The 20077-nt window shown below is 38.1% G+C and overlaps 1 protein-coding gene across 1 annotated transcript in view; it reads left to right on the forward strand.

Annotated features, from left to right (window-relative positions):
* Nucleotides 1-20077, forward strand: part of IQCM (IQ motif containing M) — a 317441-nt gene that overhangs the window by 85363 nt on the left and 212001 nt on the right. The window contains exons 4-6 of the mRNA XM_054595688.1: nucleotides 2027-2217; nucleotides 5441-5523; nucleotides 7291-7558. Coding sequence (XP_054451663.1) covers nucleotides 2027-2217; nucleotides 5441-5523; nucleotides 7291-7558 — 542 coding nt within the window. The remainder of the gene's footprint in view (nucleotides 1-2026; nucleotides 2218-5440; nucleotides 5524-7290; nucleotides 7559-20077) is intronic.

Genomic DNA, 20077 nt, shown 5'->3' on the forward strand with positions numbered 1-20077 from the left:
TCCCAGCCCTTCCCTTTATCTGAATGTGCTTTTAGAAGGTCTTTCTGCACATGCACAAATATTCAAATATTTACTTATTTGTTTTTTACTTGTTGGCTGTGTGTTTGTTATATTTAGCCAACATTTCCCCCCACTACAATATAATACTTAGGAAGAGCTCAAATGAGTAAAAGCAATAAGGTCTGATTGAAAGAAGAGCAAGCCACCAAAACATGTGAAATTGGTGAAGAACAATTTTAAAATCACCGCCTTAGTCTGGATTTGATTCACTATGTTATTTCTCTTGGGATGTTTCTGGTTCAAATCTTATCTCTAATAATACAATATAAAGCCTTATATCTTTGAGGGAAGTTTTTACATCCGTGGACTGGCAGGAGGGGGTGCTGGTGATTTACGGTGACCTCTGTCACAGCACAGATCTTACTGAATGTCATGGTGTTTGTTTACATTTTTTTTTTTTTGCTGGCACTAGACTCTAAGTATCTGGAATACAAGGAGACCAAGGGTCTTATTTCTTTCAGTGTATTTAGAACCCAAACAGTACCCGGGACTTGGTAGGTGCTTAATGATCGTATGCTGACTAAGTGTTACGGAGTGTGAAATAGGGCTTTTCTAGCACTTATTAAATCAGTCAGGCAATCAGGCACCAACTCCGACTTACAGAGGTAAGGCTGGTCTCAGCTGTGTGGCTGTACTTCTTTGTTCAGTGTGTCTTCATAGTAAATATTAGTGAAGTCTCTGAAGAATGCAGCCTGTTTGTAGGGAGAATGAAAACCCTCTGAGTAAGTCCAGTTATTTTTGTCTTGTTTATAAAAAACATGTGTTTGTTAGTCTCTCAGTTGTTTTGGATGCGGAAAGACTTGTTCAGTGATTACAGTTAAGAGGCAGCCAACGGTTCATTCCTTATCATAGTTTCCGTAATTAGATCTTTTGGTGTTTCCATGTCTTCATTTTAGAGTTTTACTAGAACAATTATACAGGAACTTCTAAAGCATTAAAAGAAGACTGGAGTTTTATAAGTGATCAATTATAGTAACATTAAGCTGCATTTCAAATATATAAAATATATATTATATGTATAATAATATAAGAAAATGTTTTAGGCTAGTGAAATTATTTCTTTCCCCATGGAAATGTTGATATTTGCCTGCATGGTTTAGCTAAGTTTAATATGACTGCTTCAATCTCTTCATGAACTTTATTATAAAATATTCGTTATTGCTAATAATTATTTTTTTATTGCTCTGTGGGGATTTGGTATTTAAACCCAACTATGAAGGCATTTATCTTTGTAATATTGAAGAAATGAGGATTGACTAATGAACTTAATCATATAGTCAGCCCAGTCATAGTAATACAACAATAACCACAGTGACAATAATTGTTCACATGTATTGAAAGCTTACTATGTGCTAGGTGCTATGTTAACTGCTTTGTAACCAAGTTCAATTTTATCTTCACAATGACTCTGTGTGAGATGTGTTATTATTATTATTATTATTATCCACATTTTACAAATGAGAAAATAAAGATTTAGGACAATAAAATAAAGTCCCTGAACAAATTGGAATTCAAGACCAAAATAGTGTGACTCAAGAAACAAGAACTCTTAAAAGTCATTCTGCATGCTATGGATATGTATTTGCATACAGACAAAGCCTTAATAATTTTTCTTAACAGAGAAGGCGCAGACCTTGACCACTTCATCTTAATAATTGAAGTAGTAATGTGCACTTGAATATATAAAAGATGCATGCTTATCCCATTGTGAACAAAGAAACAAAGATTATTAACTGGATGGATTCTTAACGTCAACGTTGTTTAATTTCTTGTCATTTTATATTTATTTGTTGAGTCAGCAGCTGCAGCACCTCACATGACAATGAGGGCTCAGGACCGCTGGCTTAGAGTCAGTGTGTCAACACACCTTCAGCGGATCCGGTTCAGGATCCTTGTGAATTTGCTCCCTTTTGGTGGCTGCCCTTTTTGCTCCGTTAATACAATCCCAGGCCTTGTGTTGTTTAAGAACCTCATGGGCTGACGACAGGGGTTCACTGTGGCAGCACCTAGGTGAGCTGGGATCTACTGCTGGCTCCAAGCAGGCCATCGGCGTTGCCAGAGTGTGCGTCAGCTCCTCCACAGTGCACGGGGAACAAGCAGCTTTGGGGATTGGGGGAAATCTGAAACACCGACCAAGAGCCCAGCTGGAAAGAAGAGGTGATTTTACTCCTTGGGAATTTCACTCCTCTGTCAAAGGCTGATTTTTAGCTATGAAGGGGAAAATGAGAACCACTCGGTTGGCACATTAAATTACAAGTTTGCAGGAGATTGCTGGCTTCAAATGAAAGTGTCTAAGTCCATTCAGGCTACTATAAAATATATAATCTGGGCAGTTTATAAACAAAAGAAATTTATTTCTTACAATTCTGGAAACTTGAAAGACTGAGATCATGATGTCAATGATTCGATATCTGGCAAGGATCTGCTTTCTCGTTGGTGGATGTCTTCTCACTGGTAGAAGGGACTCCCTACCTTTCCGGGGTCTCTTTTGTAAGAGCACTAATCTCAACCTCGAGAGCTCTACCCTCATGACATTATCACCTCCCAAAGGCCCCACCTCCTAATATCATCACATTAAACATTAAGTGTCAACATATGAATTTTGGGGCAACATTTATATATTGAGTTCACAATGGAAAGTACTGGTGAAATGCAAATATTTTACAAGGGTAACCAACCAAATGCCAGAGGAGTCTCCAGTACTCATAGGTAGTGCATGGCATCAAGAAAAGAAGGAGATGTGTAGAAAAGAGCAGAAAGTGATTCATGAGGTCAGCATCTGTGTGGGTTCCCAGTATGGCTATGCGACCTTGGAAGGCTCTTGGGCCCTCTGCGTCTGAGAGCTTTGCTGTAAAAGAAGGCCAGATCATCTCTAAGGTCTTGTCTAGGATGAAGATGGGATGGTTCTTATAGAGCTGCATTTTCACCAAAACCCAGTGACAGTCCTGTCATGTATTAATAAATTATATTGATTGTCATGTGTCTGATACATGCCAATATTGTAATTCTAAGTAATTATAAGAGAGATTTAATTGGTCAAAAAAGAAGAGGTAAACAAGGACAAGTTGTAGACTCACTACCTTTTCTCTAGAAAGTTAGTGGTCTGGTTAGAAACTCCTTCAAAGTAGATTTAGATTTTAGTTGAAACTTGATGAAACAGACAATCTAAATTCCTGAGCCATGGTCTCTTCCATAAGGCCAGTGCATCTTATGGCTTTGAACAATGAAATTTATATGAACCATTTTATGATTCATATGCGATGTTGTGTTCCACTCTCTACAAAGAATATGCACACTTCTTCAGAAGCATATGCACAAAATCTGACAACTATTTTTATTGACAAGAAGAAAAAAATTCACCAACCAATTTCCTTAGAAATTTGTAGGCAGCCCTGAATGTTGGGGGGTGGAGGATCCCATGGTAAATGAGGGAGGACAGGGAGAGTTGAGTTTCGTAATGGTTTATGCCCACTTGCCATAGCTATGAGTGGAAGGAAGACTCTAGAGAGCAAGGGGAGATGTTGTTCCTTCTAGAATAATGGCAGAGGGACAATTCCAATATCCAATGATGGAACACCTTTAGTAGGTGCTTTCTCCCCGAACCCAGAGCTTTTAAGGTGGACTAAGAGTCCATTGTCTTTCTCCTTTATTGCTATGGTCTTCCCCAGGCTGTTCCTCAGAATGTCATTGCCCCAAAGTAACAGCTGCCTGGGGGTACCCATGAGTCTACATGGTGAAAAGCAAGGAGGAATTTTGTGAAAGAATGACCGTCTCTTTTCCAAACTGATTACCCTCTTTTGTATTTCCACCAATGATACATGAGGGTTCCAGTAGCTCCACAACCTCTCCAACATTGACTGTTACGTCTTTTTACTTTTAGCTGTTCTGGTGGGTGTGTGGTGGTATCTGCTATGGTCCGAATGTTTGTGTTACTCCTCTCCAAATGTGTGTGTTGAAATCCTAATCCCCCAAAGATAATGATAATATGAGGCGGGGCCTTTGGGAGGTGTTTAGGTCAGGAGGGTGGAGCCCTCATGATGGGATTAGTGCTCTTATGAAAGAGGCCCCACAGAGCTCTAGAAGGGGATCCTCGCCTGACCATGCTGGCTCCCTGACCTCAGATTTCCGGATGTGAGAACTGTGAGAAATAAATTTCTGTTTTTTATAAGTTACTCGGTCTGTGGCATCTTGTAATGGCAGACCAAGTGGACTAAGTATCTCATTATGGTTTTGATTTGCTTGAAGATGGGGTTTTTAATTGCTTAAAATGTGAGTGGGTAAAAATAAGAGAGAGAGAAAAAAATCTTGATCCTAAGAGTTCTAAAGGACCTGGAGTTATGGAAGTGGGGAGCACACTGGCCAGACTGAAAAGCTAATTGAAATGGGTAATATGCAGGGTCTGGTAGAAGTAACGCCATTGAGCGTGGTTGGTAGGGTACATGAATGTCTCCCATGAGACAGCAATTTGAACATTTTGCCTAAAATTTCTTACGGTGTTTTTGAGTGTGATATTGTTATGTTATAGAATTACATGCTTATGATTTTGTAATAAAGATTTGGTATAGATTACCAGCTCATAAAAAAGCAGTGTTACTTGTGCCGGACCCTGTACTTTAATTTTACTGAGTTCAGGTTAAGAGGAGAAAGCCAAGAAACACTTTTAAATGTCACAGTCAGCTAATATTAAAGGAAATATATAAGTAGAAAATCTTAGACAAGGCCAAATGAGAATATGTATTCTATATAGGTGCTATAACATTTCATATATAGCTCTGGAGAAAAAAAGTAAATTAAGAATCTTAGGAAAATATAAGTGAGATAAGAATTATTACAATGTTACCCATTTGTAGGTGTGTATATTTTTATTTAAATGCTATTGCTATTTAATAAGCCTATTAAAAAGTTTTATTTTGTAGTTATAATTTAATCAACTAGTTTTAGGGTAACATATTCTTGAATAAATGTACAGCCATTATGAATTATTCATGAAGTATAGAAAACAGAAATAGACTTGTTAATAATTTTTGTGGCCAAATCATGTTGTTTCGTCTTGTGTATAGTAACATGTAAAAAATGTTTAGAACTATTTGAGATTTCAGTTTTGTGTGCTTTCTATGGTTTCCCTGAATTTTAATAATTTAGGATAATCTATCACTATGACCATTGTGAACTGATGTTTTTTAAAGCAAAATATTGCATTAATGCGTTACATTAACTTATTTTGCATTCACTTATAAGTTCCACTTATAAAATTCACTTTTTAATAATGTCCTGCAAGATTTATCACTGTCCCCAAATTTTAATATTATAGTTTCACCATATTTTGATTAAGAAAGTACATTAATGACATTAAAAACAAGTTTCTCTCTTTCTCTTTTAGGTCCTGTCTTAGAGATTACGAAGCAAGATTTATTTCAGGAAGCAAAAAATCTCATTGCCCAACATTATGAGAAAATAAATGAGGTTAGTGCTTTGCATTTATCTAACATTATATTTTTCAGGAAACTAATAACTATTTTTGTATACCACAATGATTGTTCCAAATGGTTGCATGAACCCTAATAGATTTTGAGTAGAATAGAGAAAAAATGAAATCCTTACCAGCTGTAAGAATTGATTCCAAATTGCATTTAAAATTAAATTTATCATCTATAGAGATGACTTAATTATAAATATATACTTAATTTGCACACATACTTGTTAATGTTTTTCTTTTGTTGAATTATAACAGAAATATTTGGATTAAATATCTCATGTAAATATCTCTAGCAAATACTGTGAGATGTCCCCTCTATGCCCCTGGCAGGACATGCTGACCTGATCTAGCCCCACCTCGCTCTCATTTAGAACCATTTACCAGCCTGATATGCTCCTTGGGGTAGTGGCTGCCTTTTTTTGAATATTGCATCTCCAGCAACAAGCATTGTGCCTGGCCCAGTAAATACTTGCTGAATGGCATAGATGTGGAAAATCAGAGAAGAAGCAATGAAAGGGAAAGGGAGGGCAAAGAGACAGGACAGTCAGCGCAGGGTGAAATTTTGGATGATATCTACAGAGGAGGTGGAAAATTTTGGGAGCAGCAGCTATTGTGGCAAATGGGCCTTTGGGGACCCAGGTGAGGAAGGGAGATCTTAGAATGATGTACTTTTTGCTATACGATCCTATTCCCTTTTGAATACTTTTTAAAACAATGTATTTTAAATAAAGATTTTAAGTATTTTTCAATGTTTACTGTGGAGGAAGGGGATTATAATTTTTCCATATGTTATTTTTGAATGGTCCTCCATACTGAGACTGGCCATAGATGGTTTTAATCTTGTAATCAACATTGTCAACATTGCTTAACTTTTTTCTCTAACCAAAAAACACTTTTAAATTATATTGATTAATTGGTAGGTACATAGGATAAAAACTTCAGTCTTCAGAGTTAGATTGATGTACCTAAGAGCCCTGAGCTATATTTAGAATTTAATAACAGTATAGTATTCCATCTTTGGTTGCTTGGCAAAACATAATACCTCCTTATTGGCATCTTGAATTGGCAACAATTTGAATTTGTCTAAACCCTTTTTGGGGGACGGGGCGGGCGGATGCTATATCTATATGAGCCAGAGAACGACTAGGCTAAAACAAGTATAATTGTTTTGATAACTACTTCTTGGAGACCTGAGACTATATTATTTTTCTTTCACTCCAGGTAGTCAAAAGTAAGAAACATTTAAGTGATTGAGGTGATGTGAAATATATATCCAATTATTAATGTTCTTTCCTTGAGAATCTCCCTCCATATGTGGGCAGTTATTTGTGGTTCAACAGAGAAAGAGTTTTGGGGGTGTTAGCATTTTATGGGCATTTTGGAATTCTTCAAAGATGATTGAAAAATAATTACATTCTTATATGTCTAGTTGAAAACTTCTATTTTAAAATAGACTTTAAAGCTGTATTTGGAAATATCACATTTTAGGAAACAATAACTATTTTAAATTTACAGTTTTTGAAGTAGAATATAACCCTCATGTCTGTGAAGTGCCTTTTGAGAACTACATAGGAAAACATATGCTTTATTTGAATACTGTCATATGTTTAATCATAACTGTCTTATATAGAAAGGTACTCTGCAAAATTAATTTAGTGGATATAAGTTTCTATTGTATTAACAAGATTTATTATATACTGTTATATAACTATGAGAATTAAATTTAATTAAATTTATCTTTGTTTTATTCACAGAGCAAAGTTCAAGGTCGTTCTGTAAATGTTTTCAGAAATAAACACCAAAAACCCAAATCTGGCATATTCATACCTTTCGAAATAAAAAAAAAGGAAACACTTGATGTGGTCCAAGAACTTCAGAGAATATACAAATGTATTTGTTTTCCCAAAGATGTTTCCAAAGGTGGACATTTTGAGGAGCCCCCACAACAAACTCCTTTCAAGGAGCCACGCAGGTTTAATGTAAAAGAGAAATTCAAGGGACCTAGAGATCTAATTGCAAAAGGTAAGTTTTGGTGGAGCAGAGAAATTCTGCAAACTAATGGACAAAATGTTTGCTTCTGGTGTGCTTTTAATGGAATTTCCGTATTCAGGCAAAAACCCAAACTTTAAATTTCAGCAATGAAGGGTAGGAGGCATGATTGAAAGAGCTGCTAACCCCTAGGGGACCACCCAAAACTGAGAAGAGAGCCTTCTAGGGGGGAAGAGGAACTTTGATGAACAAAATTGGCTAGCGACTCTTCTAATGGGGGCTACTCCTTCCAGGACAAGTCCTCAGCCACTGGCGAGTTCACTGTTAGTAGAGCAGTCAGAGGCTTATGGCTTTGGAGTCTGTTGTTGAGCAGGGTAGGCAGTGTAGGCAAACTGTGTGTGAGCATGTTCCTCCAAAACCCTAAGAGGATTTTTGGGAGTTATAGAGTTTTCCTTGAATATAAATTGCAGGAAAGGTTTATTCTCTATCAGGAACTTGGTAAGGTGGAAACTGAAGGTCTATCTAAGCAAAGTGGTATGTTTTCCTGAGACTAATGGCTGGAATAAATGAGCTCTTAAAACACATTTTTAGTTACAGCTTTTTAAAATTCATCTACATTTTTCTCTTTGTTATTGCTTATTTTGTTACTCATTCATTTGAACTTTTTTTCATTCAAAGCCTGTTCAATGCCAGGCACTGTGTGGGGAGCTGGAGAAACGAAGGTTGAAATGCCTAGTTAGGGAGTAAGGGTGGGGAGGCACACATAGCCCGTCTCTTATACAATGTGATAATGGTCGCAACATAGGTAAGTTCAAAGCGTTATGGAAACACTGAGGCATAACCAGCCTAGTGCTGGGATAGAAGCGATCTCATTAGACATGGGTTTTAAGGAGGAATTTGTCAGAGGTAGGATGGAAACAGGAGAGGCTGAAAGAATAGGTGTGGAGTGTGAGGGAAAGGATGATTCTTTAGATTTGATGAACTGGAAGATAAGAATCACCGCTCTCTGAGAGGGGGAGGAAAGAGAGATGCAGTTTCGAATGGGCAGAATCCCAGAGTTGAGATTTGGATATGTTGCATTTGAGGTGCCTAGTATACGTACAGATGAAAATGTCCTATAGCCAGTCTGTTATATAAGCATGGGCTAATGGGAAGGGTTGGAGTTATTAATGTACAGATCAATATTGTCTAATAGAAATATAATATGAGCCACCAATGTTGTCATTGAAAAATTTCTAGTGGCCACATTAAAAAAGTAAAAAATAAACAAGTCAAATTAATTTTAATAATAGGTTTATAAAACCTAATGAATCCAAATATCATGGTATCAGTATAAAAATGAATGAGACAATTTACATTTTTTTTCATACTAAATTTCCAAAATCCAGCATGTATTTTAGAAATTGGTATGGCCACAATCATAGACTTTGATAAGATCATCTAAGAAGTAAATGTAGGTAGAGAAAAAAAATGCGAGGACTAAGTCCTAGGGGTTCCCAACATTTAGGGGACAAGAAGAGAAGACCCCAGCAAAGGAGGTGGGCAACAGACAGCTAGGAGGGGAATCAGGATGTGCTGCTCAGACTTCGGTCAGGGAGGAGGAACACGGACAGGAGCAAGGAAAGCTCATCACTGGCCGGGAGGCAGGTGGGGCATGGTGCAGACACATGCTGGTTGGTAAGGGGGGTGATGGGATGGCTTCTCTTGCTTCAGTGAAATTAGACGTGAGGTTTTCACTTGAGGATGGGGAGGGAAGTATTGGAGTTTTGACGGGCAAAGAGAAAGGTGAAATAACCATGATCAGGGCACGTGCGAGAGCACATGGGCTATGAAGAGACAGTTTGCTATGAAAAACAAGTCCCCCGACCTTTTCTTTTTTAAGAGAAAGGAGAAATTGTTGGGAAGTGTCAATAAGGATCAAGGAAGAAACTGATTCTTATCTTTACCTATACAGTATGGGAAGGGTGGGAAAAAAGGAACAGTTACTTCTTGAGTGAGCTGCCAAAGAAGCTGTATCCTTATGAAAATAGTGTTGTTAGACCAAGAAGACAGGAAACATATAGAGAACAGAGCTTGGGTATCAATTTGGCTGATGAAAGATTTGAGGTGTCCTAGGGCACAGTGGAGAGTTTGGAGAGGTGATTCAAGAAAGGATGAAAAAGTATGAAGGGATTAAACAAAAATATATATACACATAACACATAGACACAGGCTACAGAGTGGTGATAGCCACAGAGAAAGGAGGGTAGAGGGTAAGGTGGAAGCAGACAAAGGGGAGGAAGTGGGGACAGAAAGAAACTTTTCTTGGGATGATGGATGCACGATGCCATGTGCCAATGATGTTTCATTGAGCCGTACACTTGAAACCTATATGGTTTTGTGAATAAATGTCACCCCAATAAATCCAATACAAAAGTAAATTTAAAAAAGAAAGGATGAAAGGTTAAGGGTCTATGGACATTTTACTAGGGGCCTTTACATGTGTCTCACCAGACAGCTGTGAAGTGCTGATCTTAGAGTGTGTATGTGAATTAAAATTGCAAATTTATTTATCCAAGTTCCTATCTCAAAAAGCCTATGTTATATCTGTAACTTGAATTGATTTTTAAAAATATATTCTTAATATTCACATCACTGTGAATGGAAGCATGATCTAAGATATCAGTGGCATTAATTCCAGGACTGGATTAAAGTTTGTGAGATTAGAAAGAAAAGTGATTTTTTAAAAAGATTTAATTTATTTATTTTTAGACAGAGGGGAAGGCAGAGGGAGAAAGAGAGGGAAACATCAATGTGTGGTTGCCTCTCACGCACCCCTCCTGGGGACCTGGCCAGCAACCTGGGCATGCACCTTGACTGGGAACCGAATCAGTGACTCTTTGGTTTGCAGGCTGCACTCAGGACCCACGGACAAAGCCAAAGGGGGGTATGACCGAAGGTGGGAGGTGGGGGTGGGTGGGGTGGGGGCACATAGTGGCGGGAGAGTGGAGAAAACTGTGCTTGAACAATAAATAAATGAAAAAACAAACAAATAAATAAATATTATATATGTATATATGCATGTGCGTGCACACACATAAAAAGAAACAAAAGTGAGTCCCGTGTGTGTGGTATATGTATGTACATTTTGCCCTTGAAGCACTGACAAATTCAGGTGCATTATATATTCCGTAAGATGAACATTTTATGTGAGAACAAGCCAAATGTTCCTTGAATTTGATCCAAGGATATCAACTTTAAAAATACACTATAACAATTATAATATCAAGTATCTTTAGTAAATACTTCTTGTGCTTGTGTTAATACATATCCATATTTTACTCAATGTAACTAAATCAGAAAAAAATACGAAATAATTTTCCCTTTGAGTACTGCTTAACCAGTTTCCAGTGTCATGCTGCCATTAATTTATGAGTCTTGATTAGAAATCATATGTAGAAACCAGTTTTTGTAATATATATTAAATATGAGTTTATAGTTACCATATAATAAATAGTAGTCATCTACATATACATTTACCTGGAAACAAAAACATACTTAGGTCTTATTTCAATTTATTTAAATTTAAAAATAGATTTTAATTAGACTCAATTAGATTTCATGATATTCATGTCAAGCAAATACATTTAGGGTTAGTATTGTATTGCTTCTTAACACTTTGGGAAGAAGTACACGTGTTTGTGTTCTTTGGTGTCCAAATCATAAATCTTTTCTTTAAAGTATAAAATGAGGGTGTCATGAATTTTAATAATGTTTTAAAAGAACTATGTGGCTAGAAAGCACTGGAAAAACCTATCAGAAAAAAGTGACTTTATGCTATATTTATTTTTTATCACAGTGGTGACAACTTACCAAAAAGTTTTTTGCTCAACAATGATTATAAAACCTTCTATTTTATATTTTAATGATTTTAAGTGTATATATACCATTAACAAACATTAAAAGTGTATTTTATTCATTCCCACAAAATTATCTGGAGAAATTTAAGACCAGGTTTCATAACAATTTATAAAAGACGTGGAAACTGGAGGTTTTTTTTTTTTTAATAAAATGGAAAGTTATTTGAATTTGATATTACAAAGTAATTTGATTTTTGAACTTTGGAATTTGAAACCTACTACTCTTCCTCCATGTATAAAAACAGACTCTAATTGAGGAATTTGTAAAGGAAAGAATAAATTTGGGATAATGTCTTTAGAGATCATCACACAGAGAATTTTGCAACTGCTTCTCTTAGCTTCATCCTGGCTTAGATTGTTATGTTTCTTTCTATTTCTTGTCAGCAATCATCTTTTGCTCCCCTATGCTCTTACAGAAAAAAACCTAAAAGAATTATAAAAATTAGCAAGTGAATAGAATTATATATCTGAGTGACAAATGTCTTGAACACAGTCATATCTTCTTTATGCTTTTTCTCTTTTTTTGTGCTGACCCGGGGAGCTCTGAAATAGAAAGATGCAGGATGGAGACACAGAGGGAGTCTCATGGCTCACTACACTGAAGTGGCCACCACGGGCATTGACTTGTAGTAAGTTGATAGTTAAAATATTATAAAGGATTTAAAGACCATTGAAGGGCATTCTTTGAACCATCTGCCTTCTACTAACTCTCTTATTAGCCAAGAGGACAACTTACGGAATAACAGAAATCTTAGGATTGGACTCCCCAGGGGTGTCCAACCTTCTGGCATCTCTTGGCCACACTGGAAGAGGAAGAATTGTCTTGGGCCATTGTGATTTTGTGATTCTGTGACATTGTGACATGTAGTCACAAAAAAACCTGATACTGTGTTAAGGAAATTTACGATTTGGTGTCTGGCCACACTTGTAGCCATCCAGGGCTGCACGCGGCCCGCAGGCTGAGGGTTGGACACCCCTGGTTAGAGTAATGACTTGCAGCGGTTTCCTGATAGTACATTTACTATGTTTTGCATTTGACAAAGAACACTGGCAGAGAAGATTTAAGAAGCTAGTGAAATATTTTACAGTGGGCTAGGGTCCTCCTGGATCATTTACACATAAGCTTTATGTATGAGGCAATAGAATCCTCTTCTCCAATAAAACAAAGTAAGCACCTTTGCTTCCTAGAAATGGCTTTCTGTGTGTAGTGAAAAGCTTCTTTAGCAGACGTTTCTTGTTTTTGGCTTCTCGGCATCCTTTAGTCTTCCCTCTAGTAACAGCCCCCTGGTTTGACTTGGGAGAAACACCTCTCCCACTTCAAGTGTGTGCAGTTTGGGGAGGGCCCCAACGCCCAGGTGACTGGGTGCAGTGATTGGGTTTAAACCAGCAAGGGTGATGTGAACTTGGAGGCACCAAAGAACAGCTTGGAATTTTGGAATAAAGTCAACATGAAGGTGTGAGCTACATGACGCAGAGAAATCAAGTCCCAGAGACATTGTTTAAATTTCAGACCCAAGGTTCACTGAAGAAAAACCTTATCCGCTCTTTCCAGTTTAGGTGAATCTGTGAAATACCCCCTTTTGAGAAGGCAGTATTGTTTATTGGCTCAAAACATGGGAGTTCAACTCCGTACATTCAAACACCAGCTTTGTTTCTTCTATTAGTTTCCATTAGTTTCTTCTATTCCTTAAAAATATTGGCTTTCTGTTGGTTTTCTCAGGTAGTTGGATGGAAACATTGTAGAAAACATTTTATTCAACCTGTCATTTTGACACCTTGATTTTGGACTTGTGGCCTCCAAAACTGTAAGCGGACACATTTTTGTTGTTTTAAGCCACCAAGTTTTTGGTAATTTGTTATGACAGGCATAGAAAACTAATATATGTACTTCCAAAAATGTTTCAATTATAGACATCATTTGGAAAATATTTTTCCTTGTATAATGAGTGCAAAAGTGTCATCAATAGGCTAATTGTTTAACTTTCATACCTTCATTCATGTATTTATTCAGCAGCTATATTAAGCTCTTACTTGAACTGGATGCTACTTACCATGGTCCTTGCCCTCATGGAACTTTCAGTTTAGTAGAAATTCTCTCTCTTTCCTTCCCTCTCCCTTTCTCTCTCTGTATCTCTTGGGGGACCTGGTTTACACTAAGTAAATACCTTTTTACTTCTGAGTTTGGAACTGATTGAATTGAGAAATAAGACACAGGAATTGGGCAAATGAGATTAAAGTGTTCATTTTGTTACCGAGAAAGCTGATGAGAGCATATTGCTCTGGAAAAGTAGCCATGTGCCTTGTTAGTCCTCACCCAGAATTAAACTCCTCCCTGCCGCAGGCAGATCCTGCCAGCAGCGCGGCCCCACTCCCGCTCTTGCGCAGCGCAGCACAGCACGAGCCCCGTCACTAAATCTTGTTGTGCAGAGACTTACTTGCTTGTCCCATGGTGGCATCTTGGAGACCTCTCAGAGGGACTAAGCCCAGCCTGACTCTTCTCATCAGTGTGAGTAAAGGGGTGGGTAAGGCCAGCCTTTCACGTTCACAAACCTCAGCCATGAACCTTTCTATCTGGCCCTACCTCCGTGTCTCTGTATCTCAGAACTAAGAGAAAGAATAAACATGTGTGTGCTCCCCAGTGATAAAATTCCTAGAGTCCACTGAGAGTAGGCATTACAAACTACTTGCAGGATTTGGCTGTAGTCTGAGGTTTACATACCTTTTAGAAGGTTTGGAAAAGGAACAGGCATCAATTGGGTATGAAGGTGACTCAATCTTTTACTGAGTGGCATGTAATTTCCTCCTAGCAACATGAGACAATCTGGAGTGTTAACAAATGTGCAAGTCCTGGAACATTTCTTCCTCTCAGTGATTCACAGGTAGCCAAGGGACCCATAATTATTTCTGTCCTACTGTGTGGAAGTTGGTTAACGCCAACTACTAACATTTGTATTAATTTAACCTTCTTTCAGGCACAGATAATGATCATTATATGCTAATTAGTAAATCAAGTAAACTGCATTTGAAACATTTGAGGCTAAACTTCTTATTGAGATCTTGTCATTCTGAGACAATACATTTCTGAGATTGATATGACCATATAAAAGGAAAAAGTGGGACTAACTTAATTGGCTTCGTTTTTTCCTATTTTGAAATGGAGTTTTTTAAAAATTAACTTCCATATAGGCTGACCTCATTTTCATTTTCCTCATTTTCAGTAACAGAAATCTTTTCTGTTACTCATTTTCAGTAACAGAAATCTTTTAGTCGCTTTGAGACTGTATTATTAATGTGCTCTCCTAACTTGCCCCTTTACTCTGGTCTCAGCCTGACTTAGTCTTTCAATAAAGTTATGCCAGAGTGACTTTTGTAAAATGTGAATCCTACACTCTTTTTTTCCCTAAACCTCCTCAATGTTTCCCCAGGGCTTACAGGATAAAGGAGGTGAAGTTCTGTGTTTTATGCATCTTGACTATGACTATTAAAAATATTTATGAACCATTACAGAAGAAAGGCTGAATTATTTTTCTATTCTTTTTATGGAAAATATGAATTTTTTGTTGCATACAAAGGTAGTAACCAAAGAGTATATAGACAAATACATAGAAAAAAGTATTATAGGGGTGTTTCTGGTAGTTAATTAACAAAAACATTTTTGTCAGTTTTTTAGAATTTGTTATTTGTGGTGACAATCTTCTCTAATTCTAAATATTCACATTCACACCTTATTTTGTATTTATTCTTTTATAGACTCTCCTTTAGTGTGACCTCACAAGTTTTATGAGCTTTGGCCCCCAGAACACCTGGATTCGCTGATGGAGAGGCAGAGGTAGGGCAGGGAAGTCAGAGGCCACCGTTGTAAAGTAGACATAGTGAGAGGGCGCCTTGGATTAGGGTGACAACAGGTATTTAGGTTTGGGGTTTTTTTAAAGGTAGAATCATCAACATGATTTGCTGATGAGTTGGTTATTGAATGTTATTGAAGAGAAAGAGAAGAGCCAAAGGTGATAAATTCATGAGCAAATCCTGTTGAAGATTCTACCTTTAAACCAAATTCAAAACCTAAATGCTTTTGATCCAAGTTATTGAGGATGAATTTTCCATTTACCAAGATGGGGGTGTCTATGGGAGAAACAGATATGAGTCTTATGACCAGGAGTTTAGCTGTAGTTGTTTGAAGTCTGAGATGCCTGTTAGACCCTAAGTGGAGATACTGAGTAGTAAGTTGGTATCTGGGTTTGAAGCATATCATTTTGGGATACCTCAGCTTATAGGTAGTATTTAATGCCTGGAGGCTATATGATATGGCCATAAGAGTGAGAAAAGTCCAAAAACTAAGTCATGGAGTATTTAGAGGTCAGGGAAATGCTAAGACACTAACAAAGATGGCTGAGAAAGGGGCAGCAAGTGAGGAAGGAAAAACAAAACAAAACCCAAAATATGAGCTGAGTGAAGGAGGTGTTTCAAGGATGAGGGGTGATTGATTAAATGTGTCAAATTCTGCTTATAGATTAAGATTAAGACTGAGTATTTACATTTAACTTAAGAATATAAAGGTCAGAGAGGACCTTCACACCTGCTATTTTGGTAGAGTGGTCAACTCAGAAGAGAATGGGCAGAGAGAAATTAGGCAAGTGTAAGATCTACTTCAAGGTGTTATATAAGAGGACACAGAAACTGGGTGCCTATTGAAGGAGGTGAGATCAAAAAAGTAGTTGTCATTTGTTTGTTTTAAGATGGAGGAAATGACATTTCTGATCAGAACTATCAAGAGATAAGGCAAAAAAAAAATCACTAGTAAAAGACAGAGAAGGGAGAATTGTGGGTGAACAATGTCCTTAAGGTGAGAGTAGATGAGAACTGTTGTACAAGTAGAGGGGCTGGCCTTAGATTGCAATGTGGATTATTTTCATCTTCAATGAGAGGGCACCCAGAGTATATGCATGCAGATGCTGTCAGTAGGGTTTTGTTTTCTCAGTGAAATAGAAAGCAAGGATATCAGCCTCTAAGAAAGCTTGGGGAGGGGGGAGGTTTGAAGTAGGAAATATGAAATAGAGATGGGAGAGTGAACAGACTGAGGAGTTGTACTGTGATTAATAATAACACTAAGGTCCACTTGGGTTCATGTTTATGAATATGAGATGAGACCAATCATGCTTTTTTGTTTGTTTGTTTGTTTTCTTCCATTGCATTGATTATGCAGATATCACAGAATAGGTAGAGACTTAGATTCAACTAGGGTTTTGTTTTCTCAAATGAAGATGACAACATGCAGGAGGGACAATGGAGTTGAGAGCCCATGAGAGAGGGTGATCATGAGGATTGACTTCAGAATTCAAGCTGGCCAAGAAGTGAAGGTGCAAGCAGGAGTGAAAAGGTGGTAGTATTGATGAGTTACAAGTCCTGGTAATGGGCAAAGATTGCTGGTGTTTGGGAATAACCTGAAAAAGTAGAAGTGGCAATTAGAGAGTAAAATGCTTCAAAGTGAACTCATCAGGTAACAGTGGTGGGTAGTGAAGAGGACCAGGGTGTGAACTCGATCACAAATGAGTGGCTCCTCAAGGGGAGACAATCATTTATTTCTGATACAGATATCCAATAAATATTTCTGAATGAATTCAGAATAAAAGTTGACTATCGGAATGGAGGGAAGGTGATGAGAGTAGATCACTGAGTCAACTTTTTATTTAACAGCTGTATCTGTCTTTACATGTGTGCGGGGTGCCAGGACACAGGCCCACTGAGGCTAGCTTAAGTAAAGAAAACTTATTCTGAGTTTCAGACCTCACTAAACGCAAAGGTTGGGAACATAAAATACAGCTGGGTTTCATAAGAACTGAAAAGCCACCAGGAACCGAGGCTGTCCTCTCAGTCTTTTAGGACCATTTGGTCTCAGCCCACTTCTCATGGGGGCACTGCTGTTCTCCCAGATTGGCCCCTCCTTCTCATCTTACACAGACCAACATGGTCACCTCAAGTTCTAAGTTGACATGGACTTTTACTTCACATATCTAACTCATTTTCTCAGTGTTTGTATTTTGGACGGAGGAATGTGATGGACCTAGCATGCGTTAGGTGATCCAAAAGCCACAGTCAGGACAGGAATGATGGTGATAAGGTGCCATTATAGCCATTTTGATCCAACCTCTCAGCAGATGATGGGTCTATAGATGAGAGCCATTTTGGGGGAGAGGGCCACATGGGATGGGCAACCCCAAATAAGTCATTTTTTTGTGTGAGGAAGGGGATCAGATAGAAAATGTGAGCAAAAATATTCTTGCTTGTATAAGAACAACATATTTCAGCTTCTATAACTCTATCTTTTGTTTTAGTAGAAGTTTGGTAGAAGATAATTCTGTTATCAACTGGTTATTTTGCTAGTTACCACTACTATTAGCAAACCTTGGCTGGTCAATATCTTTATAAACTTAGTCCTATTTTCTCTGATGAGGCCACTTATTTTTACCCTGACCTAGTCAATTAATTTCCACCAGAACATACCAGGATAAGTTATTTTTTCAGGTCAAATATTTTAAAAATTAAAATAAAACCTCTTCATAGCTCTCTACTACAAAGGCAATGTAAGGATAGTGTGCACAGTAGTTCCCTAAGACATCAACATTCTTCCAAGATGAGTGGACAGTGTTCTCACTGCCATTTTAGAGGGGCTGTAGGTATTCCTGCTATTTCCAGCTCCAGGAACATCTCCTGGCATTGATCTGTATTCCCTGCCACAGGGTAGGGATCTTATCTTGTTTGCATTTGTATGTGCCTGAACAGAAGAATGATAGGTTCATTTAGAACCTGAAAGATATTCTATAAATATTTGTTGAATAATGAACTTCAGAGGGTGTGAGTGTAAGTATGTGTGTGTGCGTGTGTGTGCGCGTGCATGTGTGTGTGTGTTACCAGGTTTAGCAAACCTGGCAGTTTTTCAAACTATTCCAGGTACTACTGAATGGATACTTCTGTTATAAGACACTGATCTCTGTGTTACACCTTAAGAAGACCTAGTGTGTATGCATGTGTGTGTGTGTGTGTGTGTGAAATGTGACAGTTACTGTACAGAATAAAGAGATCAAACGTAATTACTGTCTGGTGTAAAACAGCTGTAGCCTGAGCTGCTCAGTGCCCAGGGCTGTTATTCATTTCTCTGCCTTGCATGGGTACCTCCAAGATGATCCTGTCATAGCACATGTGTCTGGCATTCCCCCTGAATCCCAGGACACCTGGAGCCAAGGATCTGTTAGTGCCTCAAGTGTGGAATGTGTGACATGGATCGCCCCCTCTCTGAGCTGGCAATGCTCTGAAGCAGCCTGAGGACCAGGGGAACGAGCCTGTTGCCAAGTCCATCTGGTTTTGTTCCCAGTGCACTTAATGAATCAAAACATTAGAGACATTTTTATTTTTTTAACTATTCTGGAAGTTCAGTGAGTACTCTGACTATACTTAGGATGGATCAAAAAACATGCATCATGTAGTCACTGTAGAGACATTCACGAAGACATGTAGCATGTGACCATTTTAAGTTTAATAGGTATTTGTAAGTACTTCCTGTGTGATTGAGTGGATGGTAGTTTCTACTTAAGTTCTTGGTTTCCAGCTACACTAAGCCACTAAGCGTGGCCTTTAAGTAGAATTCAAAAACAGATGGGATACCTGGTTATAGTTCTGTAGATAAATGACTTTTGCTTTTTCATTTCTCAGTGAAAGCTTGGAAATCTGTATATATCTCTATAAGCTGATTAGTGGTATTAGGAAACTGAAAATGCTTTCATTATTCTTTATTGGAAGCCAATGAATGGAGAATAGTACAGAGGACAAACACTAGCATATATTGAACATCTATTACTCATTAGGCATTATGTAAAGTCATGCATTTTGCAAAGTCTTGCAAGATAGTTACATAATTAATTGCATTCTGTAGATCAGAAAACTCAGGCTCAGAAAGACGTGCCTGAGTTGCTGTCATGGAGAGTAAATGGCTGAACCAGGATGTGAGGTCTTTCTGATGCTAAGACGGGCACTCTTTCTCTTCATCACCACGCTCCCTCCTTTTTCCCCAGTGGCATTGGGAACAATGCGGGGGGCTTGGAGAAATGAGCATGTTCCAAATGCTGCGGGAGTGTGGAAGTACAGCTAAATCATTTCCTAAATTATTGCGTACCTTGAGCAAGTCACTTTTCTTCTCTGTATCTGAGGTTGCCACATAAAACTGATCTAATCCTTCCTGCTTTTGAAGGCTATTCTGTTTTCATGAAGGACTATGATCTTTCAGAAGAAAAGATGTTATTTAAAATGCCCAACCTCATTCTTAGGCAATAATGAGAATGATGCCAGTGCCATTTATGTTCTGTAGCAAGTGAGTGCTCTGCTGGTTCTTTCAAAGCGGTTCCCAGTGGCATTGTCGTTTTCAGCAAGTCCTCAGAGCGGCGCCCTGTGGATGAAGACATAGAATGCCAGGGAGCGGCGACAGGAAGGTCATTCAGCTCTGATTGCTGGTGCAGATCAGCAGTGAAATATTCAATTATTGCCACGGCTTTCATGCTGCTGTCTGACCAAAGCCACAGTGCTAGATGCATCTCAGCAGTTTCAATAGAAAAGAAATGACATCTGAGGGGGCTATTGTGCTATGGAGTGAAGAGAACCAGAA

The sequence above is a fragment of the Pteronotus mesoamericanus genome, unplaced genomic scaffold, assembly GCF_021234165.1.
Source record: "Pteronotus mesoamericanus isolate MK-2021 breed Mesoamerican mustached bat unplaced genomic scaffold, CSHL_Meso_final contig_163, whole genome shotgun sequence".
Classification (NCBI taxonomy): Eukaryota; Metazoa; Chordata; class Mammalia; order Chiroptera; family Mormoopidae; genus Pteronotus; species Pteronotus mesoamericanus.